The sequence below is a fragment of the Cyclopterus lumpus genome, chromosome 10, assembly GCF_009769545.1.
Source record: "Cyclopterus lumpus isolate fCycLum1 chromosome 10, fCycLum1.pri, whole genome shotgun sequence".
Taxonomy (NCBI): domain Eukaryota; kingdom Metazoa; phylum Chordata; class Actinopteri; order Perciformes; family Cyclopteridae; genus Cyclopterus; species Cyclopterus lumpus.
In genome coordinates, this window is record NC_046975.1 from 5,842,849 (window position 1) to 5,859,078 (window position 16,230).

At 44.9% G+C, this 16,230-nt stretch overlaps 1 protein-coding gene across 1 annotated transcript in view; it reads left to right on the forward strand.

Moving 5' to 3' along the window:
• The window catches only part of aff2 (AF4/FMR2 family, member 2), a 97,925-nt gene that overhangs the window by 26,041 nt on the left and 55,654 nt on the right, over positions 1 to 16,230 (forward strand). Inside the window, 2 exon segments of the mRNA XM_034544154.1 lie at positions 11,787 to 11,831; positions 14,836 to 14,922. Coding sequence (XP_034400045.1) covers positions 11,787 to 11,831; positions 14,836 to 14,922 — 132 coding nt within the window.

Here is a 16,230-nt window from a genome sequence, read left to right on the forward strand (position 1 = left end):
CGAGGACCCCTCCACCTTCCACCCGCCGGTCTCCCCCCCCCCCCCCCTCAAGAGGCACTTATTTAGTTGGTACACAGGCGTCACGCTGAGAACCACACACAGACGGACCACACACACAGCCAGCACAAACACACACCTGTCAGTCATTCTCTTTTTATTCCCTAGTTTAAAAAAAGAAAAAAGGAGGTGGCGTGTGTGTGGCTATATAAAGCCCTTTCTTCCTCCCTCCATTAATACAGGTATGTGTGTGCATGTGTATGTTAATGAAGGGGGGGTTTCCTCCGCCTCTGAACGGAGAGAGACCGAGTGTGCGTCGGTGTATGGAGGAGGTGTTGTGTTCACAATTAATCACAGCGGAGAATCTCCCTCCCCTTGTTGGATAATACAGATGTCATCCAGAGCCGTACTTGGCTGCTGCTGCAGAAGCGGCTCGAGCACCACTGTTCATCTCGATAGTCAATTACATTTTTTTCTTATTGCTATATACTGTATGCCCGTAGCTGCATTTGTCATAAAGCAGATTTACGTGGCTCACGTTATACGTCGACATGAAGACGGGGAATTTCAAAAGGTCCACGGGTGAGTCGGCTTGGCTAGTCGCTGCAAGTTCAGACATGTCCGTAACAACAACAACAACAACAACAATATGGAGGGGAGAGAGATGCTTGAATTATGAAACGTGAATATTTTAGACGGCAGAGATTACAGAAAAAACTAAATTGGAAAACAGGAAAGACTATTTGTTTACCGACAAGAAAAATAAAGTTAGGTTACCCATCTCTGGTTATGGGATACCCATCCCCGGGTGTTATGGGATACCTATTCAATTCAATTCAGTTCAGTTTATTTTGTATAGCCCAATATCACAAATTACGAATTTGCACACATACGACATCCCTGTCCCAGGACCTCACATCGGATCAGGAAAAACTTACCCATCCTTGTTTCTTATGGGATACCTATCATTGGTTGTTATGGGATACCCATCCCTTGGTTGTTATGGGATACCCATCCCTTGGTGTTATAGGATACCCATCCCTAGGTGTTATGAAAATGGAGGAAGCAAACGATGAGTCAAGTGGCACATTTACATTTAATTTCTTGCACGGCAACAAATGAATTGTGGAGCTTGCTGCTCGTAGGATGCAGCAGGTGCTGTTGGTAGCAATAGAACGATAACTGCGCAGGATAAATGTCACCTCCATCACTCTTATTAAGAAGGTGAGCGGTACCATAATACGAACATAACTCGCAGCAATGCTCTGCTCAATTCGAACAGAGGTCTGATCCTCCGTGATAATTAATAACACCTGTGTGGGCGTGCTGGGCCTTCAACTCGACCAGACACGGTTCAGTCGCCATGAATCACAGAAAAAAAACACACAGCAGAGTCACCGGATAAACATGTGAAAAGTGAAGCTACAATGGGTTGAACGGCGGGGACAAATGGGTCCTGAAAAGCCGAGGAAGTATCTGTGAAGTACAGCCAGAGAAAGACGCTGTAATGGGGGTGAGTGTGAGCTGCAAAGCTCTCGTCTTGGCACGCTGGATGGTGCAGGAGGTGGAAAAAAAGAAGAGAAACTGATTCAATGGAAGGTCGGTGTCAGTTATTGTTGTTGGCTGAGGAGATGATGTGCCGTGGTTCTTTTCACACATGTGACCGTATGTGTCTTTGTTCTCTCTGGGAATCGATGTGCGGAGGCCGAGAGGAGAAGGGAAGAAAACGCTTTCTGTTGAAACTGCGACGGGTTGGACGTGACAACCGCAAAGCTGGTTTCAAAGGGAGATTTGGACTTTTAACCTTTATAAGACGAAGTCCAAAGCAAAGACAAGCTTTCCAGTACTTTAAGGAAAGACATATATTCCTTCTTAAAATAGCAACATAGCATTCAAGCTATCGGCTGATCAATGCATGAAGAAAACTTTCCTAATTCTAGTGGCACGGCTCCAAGAGACGGACGACTCCGAGTCCCCTTCTAATACAGATTGAAGTGTTTAGCTTGGCTAGCCGGCTCCAGGATGTGATCCATCAGAAAACAAGGCTAATGTTTTCAGCTAAACCACTCCTGGTGCAATTATATGGTCCACTGGCATTGATCATAGCTCCTCTTCTTCAATCTATTCTCCTCTATCCCTCTCTCGCCCCCTTTAATGGCTAAGTCACTGTTAAATGTTTGATAAATGAGTTTTGAGACCGCTTTCCCATGGATTTATTACAATTCTATAAAAACCTTATTTTCTATGTGTGTGTGTGTGTGTGGGTGCGTATGTGTGCTAGTGGTAGAAATGGACGGAGAAAGGTAGACTATATATGTGTGTGTGTGTGTGTGTGTGGATATCAAATACTCTGGTTATGCAACCCCTGAGATATCACTGTGTTATTGCTAACAAGTTAGCTGGACTATAATTATTTTTTTTACATCCTGCAGATTCAGAGCAACGCAAGTAAATAAAAATAAAAGTAACGTGTCTGCCATGTGACAAATGTAAGTTCCATATCAACACTCCATCCAGCTTTTTTGGTGTCACTGACTCTGGAGAAATATATATATATATATGTCTTATTAGTAGCTGTTAGCTAGCTGCTAGCTTTCTGTCTTCCATCTATTGCTAGAAGCAGCAGCTTAAAGTGAGTTTATTGAAGCTTTTTAGCTGAAAACAGTGCAAGGCAAGACTAAGCTGTCCAGCATACCTGCTGTAAAACAGTAGCTTGTAGCTAAAATAAGACTAATAGCTCTTGTTGTAGCTGTAAAACCCTGCTCTTTGTGACTGTGAGTGACCCCTTTCATTTGCAGTAATTCAGTGCTAAAAAAAATCAGAATAAGTGAAACTTCCAAATCCAAAATGTATAACTTAGCTCAGTTGGACGGTTTGAATGTTATGAAAAGGAAAGAAAGGAAGAATATGAAGCTACAATACTTCCCCAGAAGACACAAAAACATTCACACATCCCACTTAGTTTGACCTTAAAATGACCCCCTTTTCTAAGTGGGGAGCGACCACAATCTGAATCAGCTGGTCCTGAGTAAAGCGTCGCACACACACAACACAAACACACGCGCAGAAAAAGCAAGAGTCCTCACACATGCACATGCTAGTTGAAGGCCAATTAGCGCCGGGTGAAAACGACAGGCTTTTTTGAAGCAATGTTTCAATGACGCCGTTTAATTGGATGGTAAATCAACTCCTTATCTGCCTCTCCACAGCTTGGTGTGAGAGAGAGAGAGAGAGCGATAGAGAGAGAGAGAGAGAGAGGAGGGGTTTTGGGGGGGGCGACAGTGAGGGAGCAAAGAGACGAAGAGGGAGAACTGGTGTGTGTGTGTGTGTGTGTGTGTGTGTGTGCGTGTGCGTGTACCGTAGTATAACGTGACCTTACCTTGCTAGAGTGGCAACTCTGAGGCTCCTTCGTGGCCTCGGCTGACAGGAGGCAGTTAGTAAAGACAACAGCAGATGATGGCATCCATGAACACTGTTTTTATCATCAATAAATGTGTCAGAAAATGTCCTTTGTGTGAATTATTTTTGCTCTTTTTTTCAGGAGAAATATAACTTTAAAAATCGGCATTATTATTATTATTGCTCAAAACAGTGTGTTTTGAGCGAATGTGTGAATTTTCATCAGGGTTCTCTTCTAATAAATAATTGTAAATGGACATGAAGAAAACTTTTGAGATTACAAAAATGAAATGTAACCTATTTTACATCTTCTCAAAGTGTTTTTTCCTGGAGCTTTCAGTGTCCATATTACAGGTTGTTATACGTGTCCATATCCAGGCGTTTTAGAGATTCGTTTAGCTCCCTGAAGCAGTTCCTGTCCAGCTGGAGACAGAACCCAACCTTGCACTCGTCACACATCCAGGGAGCTTTTATGGCAGAGAAAACACTGTTTCTGTCCCAGACTGCCTTCTGTCGGTTCTTTACCCACTGTCCTTCTTTTTGTTTGTGGGGACAGGAAAGTGGCCTTGAGTTTAGGAACTCTCAGAAACAATACAAATGCTATTATTTACAACACCAAAGTATTATCTACAAAGAAAACGCCACTCAAACACTGTTCACGTCCACCCCTCCCCCACAGGTAATCTCGCCACTGTTTTTTTATCATTACCATAATGTACGCATACATAGCGTGAATGGTCAAAGAGTTACGCTAATTATAATTTTTTCCATGTAACTTTCTGTCTCCGGCGACAGCTTGGTCCTAGAAGAGTTTTAAAGGATGTGCATCACAGGAACCTGCTGCTCTAAGATGAAGGGATGAGTCAACCAGTTAAAGTAATGCTTCAGGAGAGTCGTCCCGGGAACAGGGTCTTTCTAACTCATTTAAACTACGATGGCTTTCATTAAAAAGTGTCACAGTAAACTAGTTGGCACAACACCAGGCCCAAGTTACAAGTCTCCTGAATGGAGAGGCTGACTGGAAACGTAGGTCGAGAGAGATAGAGGGGTATGATCGGAGAACCCGGGACGTTGTGTGAAACACCCTGAGGGGCGGAACTGCCGTCAACATGTCACATGACGCAGCAGGACCGTGACGATGGCCTCTCAGCCCCCCAACATAGAGAGACGCTGAGCCAGCCAGAGAATTCAAGCCCTTTGCGTCATCAGCCATGGGGTAGTAGCTGGAGGCCAGTGGGAGGGAGACGCACTAAAGCGACTCGAATTAAAAGAGGTGGACGAGTGCAGTTTACGGGAGCGCCACGAGACTTTGAGTAGAAGCCAGGCGCTCTTTTTATGTGAGGTGTCGTGATGGAAGTGTGTGAAGGGGGGGAGACCTACTTTTTTATGTGTACTGTAGTTTATTAGGCAGGCTGACTCGTACACAAGCATGCATATATCACACACACACACACACACACACACACACACACACACAGAGTGTCCTCTGAGGGCAGTGCTTATGATCTATCTAGCATGCTGGTAATCCCAGTGATGGCGGTCACTCCAGCTCTGTAAACAGCTGAAATATGGATGATAAATAGAGCAGATGAAACTGAATAAACGAGGAGCCTGTGGACGAAAAAAAAAAAAAAATCCTTGAAGATTTTCCAAACCCTGTTGGACCTCGGTCTGAACCGCACGCCCCTCCAAAACTTCAATCGCGCCTACTGGATGATGGACAGTTCTTGTTTTTGACTTTGACATTTTTTTATTTATTTTTGTCATGACAGCAAAGCAACAGCTTTCTTTTTAAAAAGACATTCTCGCCCCCCCTCTCCGTGGCGGCGCATCGCGTTCCCTCTGGAGGACGGCGTTTCGGTTACTTTGTGTAATTTCGCCAGCAAAGTCAACATTTTTGGCCTCGTCCCTGTGAGAAAGCATCCTGAGAAAAACAGTCTTAAAATTTAAAAAAAAATAAGAGAAAATATGAGCGGGTGAGTTGAATGGCTCTCTGAGGACAGCGAAGGGAAAGCATGTACACTCATCCGGCGCTAGATTTGATTCTGTTTGACTTTGACTTTTGCGTAATCTTTTCTATCTCTTTGCTCATTATCCTCATTCTCTCTTTGCATCTCGTCTTTTCTTCTCTTTCATCTTCTCTGCCTGCCAATCTCAAACCATCTTCCATGTTATTGTGGATAGGAATAGACTGTATGTCTTCAGGGATGCTTTTATTAATTCATATTTTGTCATCCCACATGCTTCCACTGAGTCATTCATCTCTCACACACACATTAACGTAGAGAGAGCCTATTTCTTCAGACTCAAACACATTTACTATAATTACCTCTTAATGGTTTTTAATTCCAGGACAAAAGAAACAAAACACTCTGGTGGATTGGAAACATGAAAAAGACAGCATTCTATAAAAAGGAAAATCCTGTGAGCGGGTTCAAATACAACCGTGTTTGTAATGCAGTTTTTATAGCTAATGTGACAGATTGATGTAATAAGCACTGATTTATTTGATTCTTCACGTGTAATGAAGTGATTACAATGCCAGGGACCAACCAATCAGAGGACGGCTCATCACTGATTCATTTGAAATCAAGGTCTCAAAGCTCAACGGTGAATTCAACATGTTTCTGAGGATCAGAGATGTAAGAAATATGTATTATGGTTTCATGCAGGACAACTTATGTAAAGCAGAATGAAGACTTGTGCTCACTCTCTTTCTCTTGATGGTCTTCAGTCCATAGCGGGCCGTTAAAACCCTTTGCTTGCAAGCACTTTCGGGATGTGGGGAATTCCAGTCCTATTTTGTGAGGAAGACAAACATTACTGATCAATTCAATTCAATTCAGGTTATTTCGTGTAGCCCAAAATCACAAATTACAAATTTGCCTCAGAGGGCTTTACAATCTGACCTTTGACCTCACATCGGATCAGAAAAACTCCCAAAAAATAGAAAAAACCCTTCACAGAGAAAAAGGGAAGAAACCTTCAGGAGAGCAACAGAGGAGGATCCCTCTCCCCGGATGGACAGAAGCAAGAGATGTCATGTGACCAGATGAACAACGTTACAGACTTACAACACATTTGATGAATATGACAGAAATGTATGAATAATTAGTAGTTGGCATGGACCACGATCCAGACCTCCACAATCCATGGAAGAGAAGGAGGAAGAGAGGAGGGGGGGTGGGCATCAGCAGGGCCATGGCAGGAGGCATCGTGAAAGAGGCCGGACCAATGAGGCCAGGCCTTTGAGGCAGGAGGCAGGGCCATTGGGAAGGAGGCCAGGTCCAGGCCAGGGGCTGGATGCAGGAAGCAGGGCCAAGAACCCAGGACCAGGTCCAGACACAGCCAGGTCCAATGGACCCTGTGAGGCGGGAAGGCACAAAGACTCCGGGGAGGAAGTAGAGTTAGTAATGTGCAATGGAGACACGTAAAGGAGAGAGAGAAGAGGAGATAGGTGCTCAGTGTATCCTAAAACGTCCCCAAGCAGCCTATAAGCCTATAGCAGCATATCAAGGGGCTGGACCAGGGCAAACCTGATTCAGCCAATTTACAGGACCAACGGTCAACCTCTGACCGGGATCAAATCATTCATGACAAACGGCGCACAGATATTATTCATACGGATATGGATTGGTACACATACATAATAAACACATTTATTCGGATGGACTATACATAAAAGGCATAAAGACATATAAATAACACAAATATGTTCAATTATAGTCTATATTAGAAGTATTTTTTTTATATTAGACAGAATAACAACAATGCAAAGCTTACATTAGTTTAGTTGTAGATAATAGATATGTTATCTTTAGCACTATATGCGACCAATACAAATGGCAGAAGTAACCATGGTATCACATATGCGCGTCACCAACAAGAGTGCAGGGTTCATCCGATATATCAGGAAGTGCTTAAGTGCTTAAAACAGACCCCCCCCCCCCCACCTAACATCCAGATTGCATCTCGATATGATTTAATCTAATTCGATTCCCCACCTGGTATTGATACGCGTCTCCAGTGTCCACATTGGGTTCAGATCGCTCTGTCCCGCTGCACATCCCCTCCCCCATAGTGGCAGCCCGGTCTGTGGCTTGTAAACACATGAACGTGGGTTCAGCGTGGTCTAGGGGGGTCACCAGAAACTAATTCTAATGCGAGGCATGAAAAAGGGGGTTGCAAGGTAACGTGACAACAGCACAGTAGCACTCCGGATGCTCAAAGATATACACCTACGTTAGGTTTTAATAAGTGAGTATCGCTGATGATGCAGAATGACTGTTTATGTTTACAGCTCTCAGTTTGAACGCCAAGAGATTTCTTTAAAAAAAAATAGTTTTAGTCCTGTTACTGTGTCAAATGTCTGTGTTAGTTTGTAAAAATACTTTTCTATTCCTCCGACCACACACCATTCAGCCATGCACACCCTGAATGCTACCATGCAGGGTGCCACCTGCCCATCAGGACTCTAGCTAGCATTCACGCACCGCAGGGACAGCCCGCAGGAGCAATTTGGGGTTTAAGTGTCTTCGCCATCGACATGGACTAGCAAAGCCGGGGATTGAACTGCCGATACTCCTCCGCTTGAAGGACGGCCCTGCTCAACCGCTGAGGCACAGTCGCATTGCGTGCTGCCGGTGTAGTCCTGATACGGTGGAACCGCTGCACCTTGAGATAGTCACACTGAGTGTTTCATGGCGTCGGTGCCGTCTCGTGTTGAGCAACAGTTTGTCAACATGAATCAGACCACGGGCGTGAGAGTGGCCTGAGGGGAGAATGGAGAAGAGTTTCACATCATGTTTTGTGTGTGTGTGTGTGTGTGTGTGTGTGTGTGTGTGTGTGTGTGTGTGTGTGAGTGCGTGTGCGTGTGCGTGTGTGTGTGTGTGTGTGTGTGCGTGTGCGTGAGAGAGAGAGAGAGCCGGTGCGTTCATGTGTGTAGACGTCTATCTAGCTGAGCAGCAATTTCAGAGAGAAAGGATTTCTGCCTCAGTAATTGCCTCAGCTATATCCTCTCTCTCTCCTCTCTCCCTCTCTCTCTCTCTCTCTCTCTCTCTCTCCTCTCTCCCTCTCTCTCTCTCTCTCCTCTCTCCCTCTCTCTCTCTCTCTCTCTCTCTCGCCTCTCTCTCCTCTCTCTCTATCTCTCTTTTCCTCTCATTTTTCTTTGGTATCTATTTTTTCTCTCTGATTTCTGTCCTCTCTCCACAGACTTGCTCTCCGGCTCTCACTCATCTTTCATTTTTTAATTTCATATTCCCTCAATCTCTTAGTCCTTGACATTAACCGTGATCGCACAGTTAGACACACAGACGCACAAATGCACACACGCACACCCTAGGAGTCACGTGTCTTTCTCAAAAGCCATTAAAGACCGTTTGTATTCACCGAGCTCGGAAAAAAGAGACTTCTATCTGTGTAAAAGTGCTGCGATGTTTATTATAATTCATACAGTGTGCCATCTGGTTCAGGGGTCCGCACCGCAAACAGGAGTCAAACACCAAAGCCTGGTCGTCTCTTCGTTGTGCTCCAGTGAACTAAGCCCAGCCGTGATGGACAGCGGCGGTTATAGTGAGGCGGGACGAGACAGATGTAAAGACGGGAAGAGACAGACTCAGCGAGCCTGAAAACATGGGAGTGTTTCCAGTTATGTCCGTCGGAGACAAGAAGAGAAAAGGAGGGGGAAATTGCATTTAAATGTTTTTTTTAAATTTTGACATCCATCAAATATGGCGGTGACACTCTTTTTGGAGAGACTGCCTGAGTAGTTGCGAGTATTTGTGACACTTCAACAACGTAGTAGTCGAGGATCAACAATTCAACGGTCTGGCTTTGTTTGTAGACGCTCAACAGATCTTAAACTAACAAGAAGCTCAAGATGATCTGTTAAGATAATGTGTGAACTAACAGATCCTCTTGAACCAACACATTATTTCAAACTGACAGATTACCTTGAACCAACAGATTATCATTACCAGATTATCTTGAATTTACAGCTCACTCAACCGGAGTAGTTATCAAGTGCAACGAAATGATTCAGAGAATTTATTGTTTATGAATTGTCACTCCATAGGCAATCTGTTAACATTTAAAAAGAGCAAACCCTTCTCGGTGTTGGTTGAAAGCAGCCTAAATATTTCTGTGGAAAGCACACGCCTTCGTCCTCCCACTACGGTTTCCTGTTGACTCACGGTCTCATTAATACAATGTTGATGTAGAGAGTAATGAGGCTGTGTGGAGGCTCAACTCAGATGGAGGTTTTGTTGTTGAGCTCCAGCAGTTTAGACTCTGTTACCACACACACACACACAATCCAGCTCAAATCACTTTTATTGCTTTGTTTTGTTAAAGGTCAGTGATTTAAGGCTGGAGATGATGTCACCCTCCTCGTCGTGGTTGCAAAATGGTTCTTGTGCTCATGTTGGTGCCATTAGTAATGGTGTGTGACAGAGGTCACGGCGCTGTAATCTGGTGGGACGCGAGAACGGTGCGTCGTCTTCCTGCCGTCCTCCCAGCTGTTCCTCGCCCCCCGTTCGTCTCCTTTAATGAGCTTGTTTGTTGGATTGATCTCGGTCCAGCCGGTTGCTTTATTTGGCTTTCAATTACTTTTAGGAAGCGATAATTTGGCAATGAACCTGTATTCATGGTTCTTGTAGGTTTTTTTAGATCATGGGTTTCCAGCGGCGGCAGTAACTTTTGGTTTGTTTGGACTGCATAGAAGAAACAACTCTGTAGTTTGTATTATAAGCAAATAGGCCCTTTGGGGCTGACCTGACGCAGTGAAGACTTCCAGCTGCAGAAAACTCACTTTGTATTAATTTGTTATTTGACCGTTCAGCTTTTATTGTTTGGCACTGATATTTTCCTTTGGGCACACCTTAAATGAGTGTTTTTAAACTGTGTTGTTGGCATCTGGTGTCACTTCAGTCTTCAGACCAGATCCCTCCTGTTCGATAGCAACGGTTTTATTGACACATGTTAACGCAGGATTAGCAGCGTGCTGCAGCCACTGAACTGCTACATTCTCTCAGAGTAGTTGCATATGTTTAAGCCTCCTTCTTCTTCCCCTCTCCTGAAATAAAACTCAAGTCGGTCCCATGAATCGTGGAGCTGAAATGGCCCCGTGGTTAATGCGACAAACCAAAGGCACTTTATGGCTTTTTCCCCTTAAAAAATAAAGAAAAATGAAATAAGTCAGCTTTCTAAATGTCCCCCCATTACTTTTACAGGGCATGGTTTATAAATCACAGTGAGGAGGATAAATATATATATATATATATATATATATATATATATATATATATATATATTATTTTAAAGGAATTATAATTGTTGGGAAATTAAACACTGTGTTAAACTGCTCTAAAATGCGATCGTTAGCGTGCCCTGCTAACTAGCTCTCTGCGTAGCCTGCAGTTGGAGCCAGCTGTCATTCTCAAGGCCAAGGAGCATGTAAACTAACTAGGTTACATTAGTTAGCGGGGGCAATGGGCAACACTGTAATAAAATCCCCATAACAACATCAACCCTCTGTGGTAAAAACCAAGCCTGGAAGCTAAGCTAACAGTTCCTGCTAACGTTAGCGGCAGTGTCCTGTTCTTTGCGTCTACTCTGCAGTAACATTCCTCATGGATAACGTTTCATTCACCGAACACATACCAGTCACGTACAGCGAAGTCACGTACAGCGAAGTCACGTACAGCGAAGTCACGTACAGCGAAGTCACGTACAGCGAAGTCACGTACAGCGAACAGTGAACAGCAAAGTCACGTACAGCAAAGTCACGTACAACAAAGACACGTACAACAAAGTCACGTACAACAAAGTCACGTACAACAAAGTCACATACAGAAAAGTCACGTACAACAAAGTCACGTACAGCAAAGTCACGTACAACAAAGTCACGTACAACAAAGTCACGTACAGCAAAGTCACGTACAACAAAGTCACGTACAGCAAAGTCACGTACAACAAAGTCACGTACAGAAAAGTCACGTACAACAAAGTCACATATAGCAAAGTCACGTACAGCGAACAGCGAAGTCACGAACAGCGAAGTCACGAACAGCGAAGTCACGTACAGCGAAGTCACGTACAGCGAAGTCACTAGTCAGAAAAGGTCTAGATATACGCTGAGTTACCGCTCTCTGAGTCGACGCGTCTTGACAAACTATGACGTATTTGCTGTGTACATTTTGTCTGTAACTCACTGCTAAAAAAGTGCAGAGCACAATGGAAGGGAAATGAAGACTGTTTTAATATATAAGCTAAAGCTTTACGACTGTGGTGCGCATGAATCTGCTTCCAACCGCCTGTTTCTGCTGTTTTCCGTATGTGATGGTGCCGTGACTAGTGTTGACGTCAGTCTCTCTCTCCTTTGTTTTCTCCAGGTCAGCCTACCAAATGACTCCAGCTGTGTTGAAGAGATTTTGCGGGTATGTTACTCGAGCGCTCACACACACACACACGCACGCACACGCACACACACGCACTCACACACACACACACACACACACACACGCACACATGGGGTAATTGCACTGATTATCAGCTGTTTTCTGTTTGCTCTCCGAGACCTCTGTCTCCCTCCAGAGAGTCTGATTTTCGGAGAGAAAGGACAGGGAAGAGAAGAAAAGAGAAGAGAAGGGAGATCTGTTTGCTCAGGTCAATGATTACACAAGTTTTTGTTTTTTAGGATGACTTCATGCAGGAGTCTTTTCTTTTTCCACAATGTTCTCCTCCTCCTCCCCCCCCCCTTTCATCTCCCTTTCTCTCTTCTTGTTTTCTCTTCTTCTGTCTTTTCCTATCTGCATGGCATCAAAAGCAACACATTTTCTTCCACGAGACGAACGCTTGTGTGTTCCTTCAGGGTGATGTCAAAACAGAGATGCCCCACCCCCCACCCCCACAAACCTCTAAAAGACCTTCTCTGACTGCTTCACGTCAAGTTATCTCCTTTTCTTTCCTCTCCGTATTAGTCTCTATCTCCTTACATCCCGTCCCTCACTCCCCTTCCCTCCTCTTCGCGTGTGTCTTCCCAATCTTCTTCGTCTCTCTGTCATTCAGCGATCTCTCCCTTTCTTTCACGAATCAATATGCTGTGTGACAGATAGTGCTCTGTGAGCCGCATGAAAAGCCTTTGTCAATAATATCGGTGCGCCATTGAATTCGGCGTGTGGGTTTTTCTGTGTTTTTTTTTAGCCGTGTCAAGTGGAAAGATCGGGGAGTTCAGAATGTGAGGTGAATCGGAGCGGAGGCCCGCGGACACGTTTTTATTTTAGTTTTTTGTTCCCTGCGAAGCTTCAAGTCGGTCATCACAGAAACACTGTTGTTCTGGAGGTTTTCACTATTCAAGGTCACCGTGCGTGTACAGAAGGAAAGCTGCTTGAATTGACTTCAAACCTTGGAAGGACCCTTGACCTTCTGCGGGGTTTGGACCACTTATACCACCTCATGATACGATAGAGGAAATCCAAGTAACATTATGGAAGCCTTTCACGAGAGTGAAGCGGTCTGCTCTTCAGCCGAATACGTCTTGGGTTGTTTTGCCTTTATTTATTTTTTGAGGTTAACAAGCACACTTTTTCAGCTCATTCGTGGCTCTACATTGCCCCCTTTTAGTTCACATTTGAGTCTCTGTGGCCTCGGAAAACGTCACCATCGGGGCGAGGAGAGAAAACTGAATTGTGTCTTTTGTGCAGTATAAGACGGACAAAAAAACAAATCAATGTACAACCTCTACTTCAAACTTCTCCTCTCTGCTCTGAGTTCAGCAGGCTGCAATTCAGTCAAAGTTCTGTTACGGGACTGCTGGTCTCAGGCCAGTTAGTCGGAGATTTAATGTTGTTTTACAGGATCTGGGAGCTGCAAACGGTTTATTTGGGGCGACATTTTTAATGAGGCATGCAGAATAAAGTATTTTTTATGAAATACAACAATGTTCTGCTTTGATTTTGGAGGAGTTTGTCACAAATGTGTTCGAAGACCTTTGGAAAGATGAAAATCCGCCGATAATCCATTTGGGTTTCAAAAATGACAGTTTATGGCTTCTGGGATTGTTTAAGTAAAAACATGCTCTTTCGATCCCGCCGACGGATTTCGGGGGTTCAGAGAACACAACCCTTTGTTTTGCTTCGCGTCCGCAAAGGCAAAGTCGGTAACGAATGAGAAGCATCATTGAACATGACTTCTGAGTCAGTTGCCATTTATATACGTTCAGACACAAGGGCTGCTTGGGCAAAAACAGCCGACGAGTGGAGACGTCAGAGAGAGAGAGAGAGAGAGAGAGAGAGAGAGAGAGAGAGGGGAAACGTGAGAGATAACATTGGCTCGCACGCCCAGCGGACGTCGGAGGTGAACGTCCATTTTGCTTTCAGGTGGAATAGATAGATAATGGATAACACGACTTAGCAGACAATAACTGGGGAACCACCGTGACACGCTGGTCTGGGTTGGTGTCTCTGTGTGTGTGTGTGTGTGTGTGTGTGTGTGTGCGTGAGATGGGGTGACAGACTGAGTTAATCACACACAATGGCGATCGTAGCACATTCAGACGCACACACACACCATCAGGAGTGCCATCAAGAGGAACTCTTCCAGGAGGCACGCGACGATGTCAGAGGAGAGTTGCCTGGCAACGCAGCGTGTGTCGTCAGGACTGAGTGCGTCGCGATCTCGAAGAAGAAAGACACAAACGCGCACACATGCACGCAGACTCATACTCTGGGAATCGTCAACACCGTTGCGCTTCACGGCACACTTGCACTCGCACAAAAAACATCTGAGTCATCTGAGGAACATGAGTCATCCGCTCCTGAGGGGGGAGGGGGGGACGGGGGACGGGGGGGGACGCACATCAGGGAAATTGTGATGTCATTGACCTTTGGAGCCCTCTGACCCAGTGAGCAGTCGTGTATGCGTATGTGTGAAGCCAAAATGCATCAACAGGTGGGCCTCTGTTGTCCTGATAAAAGACAGGAAGAAAGCACCAAAAAAAAAAAGAAAACATTAGCAGGCTTTACTCTGACAGCAGATCTCCCCAGTGCATCTTCCCACTGTTTGTGAGAAAGAGAAACACAAATGCACACATGCACACACACACATGCACTAGTGCTTATCTTGTTAACTAATTGAAGCTTCAACACATTGAGACTTGGAATTGAACTGAGAAGACGAGCGATTAGAATAATTGAAACGTGATCCTGCTGCTGTGGCTCTTAGCTGTGATGCAACCAACTGGAGTCAGCGTTTATTTTATTTTTGGTTGGGCGGGTTAATTTGACAACTCTGCACACAATTTGCTCAGCTTCAGTCATCGTTTTTATTCGCCGGCTGCCTTCCACATTTAGTTTAGGCTAGTGCCAGAAAATGCTCCATTATCATAAGTAGCGTGTAGTAAATAATGTGGTATAAATGTGTGTGTGTGTGTGTGTGTCGTAGGAGATGACCCATTCCTGGCCGCCTCCCCTCACAGCCATACACACGCCCGGGAAGGCCGATCAGACCAAGTTCCCCATCCCAAACAAGGTCAGTGCGAGTTCTCCCACCTCTCAATCGCTGTCAAAAATCTGCCCATGTTCAGGTTTTAATAGATTTTGGAATTCAAGTACGCTTCCTTGAGCGTTGGCTTGATCTGCCGTCGTCTGCTTCTGCTAATTAGATCCGATTCATAAATGTGCGGCGGCCACCGCGATGGAATCCGTTTACGGTTGCCTCATCCTGTGCGGCGGCGCGAGTGACGGCCAATGAATTTGCAACGCCGCTGGAGTCTGCTGTTCATATGTGCTTATCAGATGCCTGGCTGTCACTTTAAAACGAGGCACTTCATAAATGATTCAAAAGCCCTGATTAATAGTTGATGAATCCAATGATTTATAGTCGGTTTTAAGCCATTAATAAGGGCACACTTTGGTTTGCCAGGTTTGTCCTCCTCCAACACTTGATTAGTCTTTTAGGATGAGCAGGGGCTGTCGACTGCCCCAAAGTCCATTAATTAATTAACTGTACATATTCACAATTTATTCACATTTTAACAAGTGCGTATGCATACAATTTACAGATGACATACTGCCTTCTTACCAGACATTAATAAAGCATTAATTCCAACATAACAACCCAGGCACGGCCACCCCAGAAAGTGTCTCAGCAAAGTCTTTGTTTGTTGAAGCTCGGCGACAAAGGTCAAAGGTTACACTTGACGTTTGGAAGCGCCAGATCAGATCTCAGCTGTGTAAAAGTCCCCCTCTTATTTAGTTATTTAAAATAATTTGCTAATGTTGGGTTTTCATCAGCAGTAACGTCAGTCTCAGCTTCCAATCCAAACATGTAGCATGCAACCGATGGTGAAAAACAGAAAGATAAGTGTGTTCTCAACACTCGAAGAAAAGTGAGTTTGACGTGGAATGTTTGAAGCGCGAAGTGCCTAAACACGGCAACGGTAATCAACAAAGGCCGAGGCGGAATAAAAGCAGCGAATTGCCACTTCAGAAGATGGACGTTTTGGAGGGAGGGAGTTTATCCCGTCCCGCACCGGAAAAAATGCTTCCCGAGGCCTCGCAACGTAAATAGTGGGAGTATTTGTCACATTAAAAAAACGACATGAATGTCATCGTCAACATTTATCTCGGAAACGGCGACGGTGCTCTGACTGACACAGCAGGTGTTCCCCCGCCGCCGAATGCGCCCATGAATCATTTTTGTTATACGCAAAACGCCGCAAACGGTGGCGCCGTCAAGCGGAATGGCGACGTTAAAAAAAAACCACACCCCGGGCACCGCGCTAATCCTGCCACCGAGGTTTGTTTGAGAGCGAGGTGGAGCGCCGGCGAGGGGGGG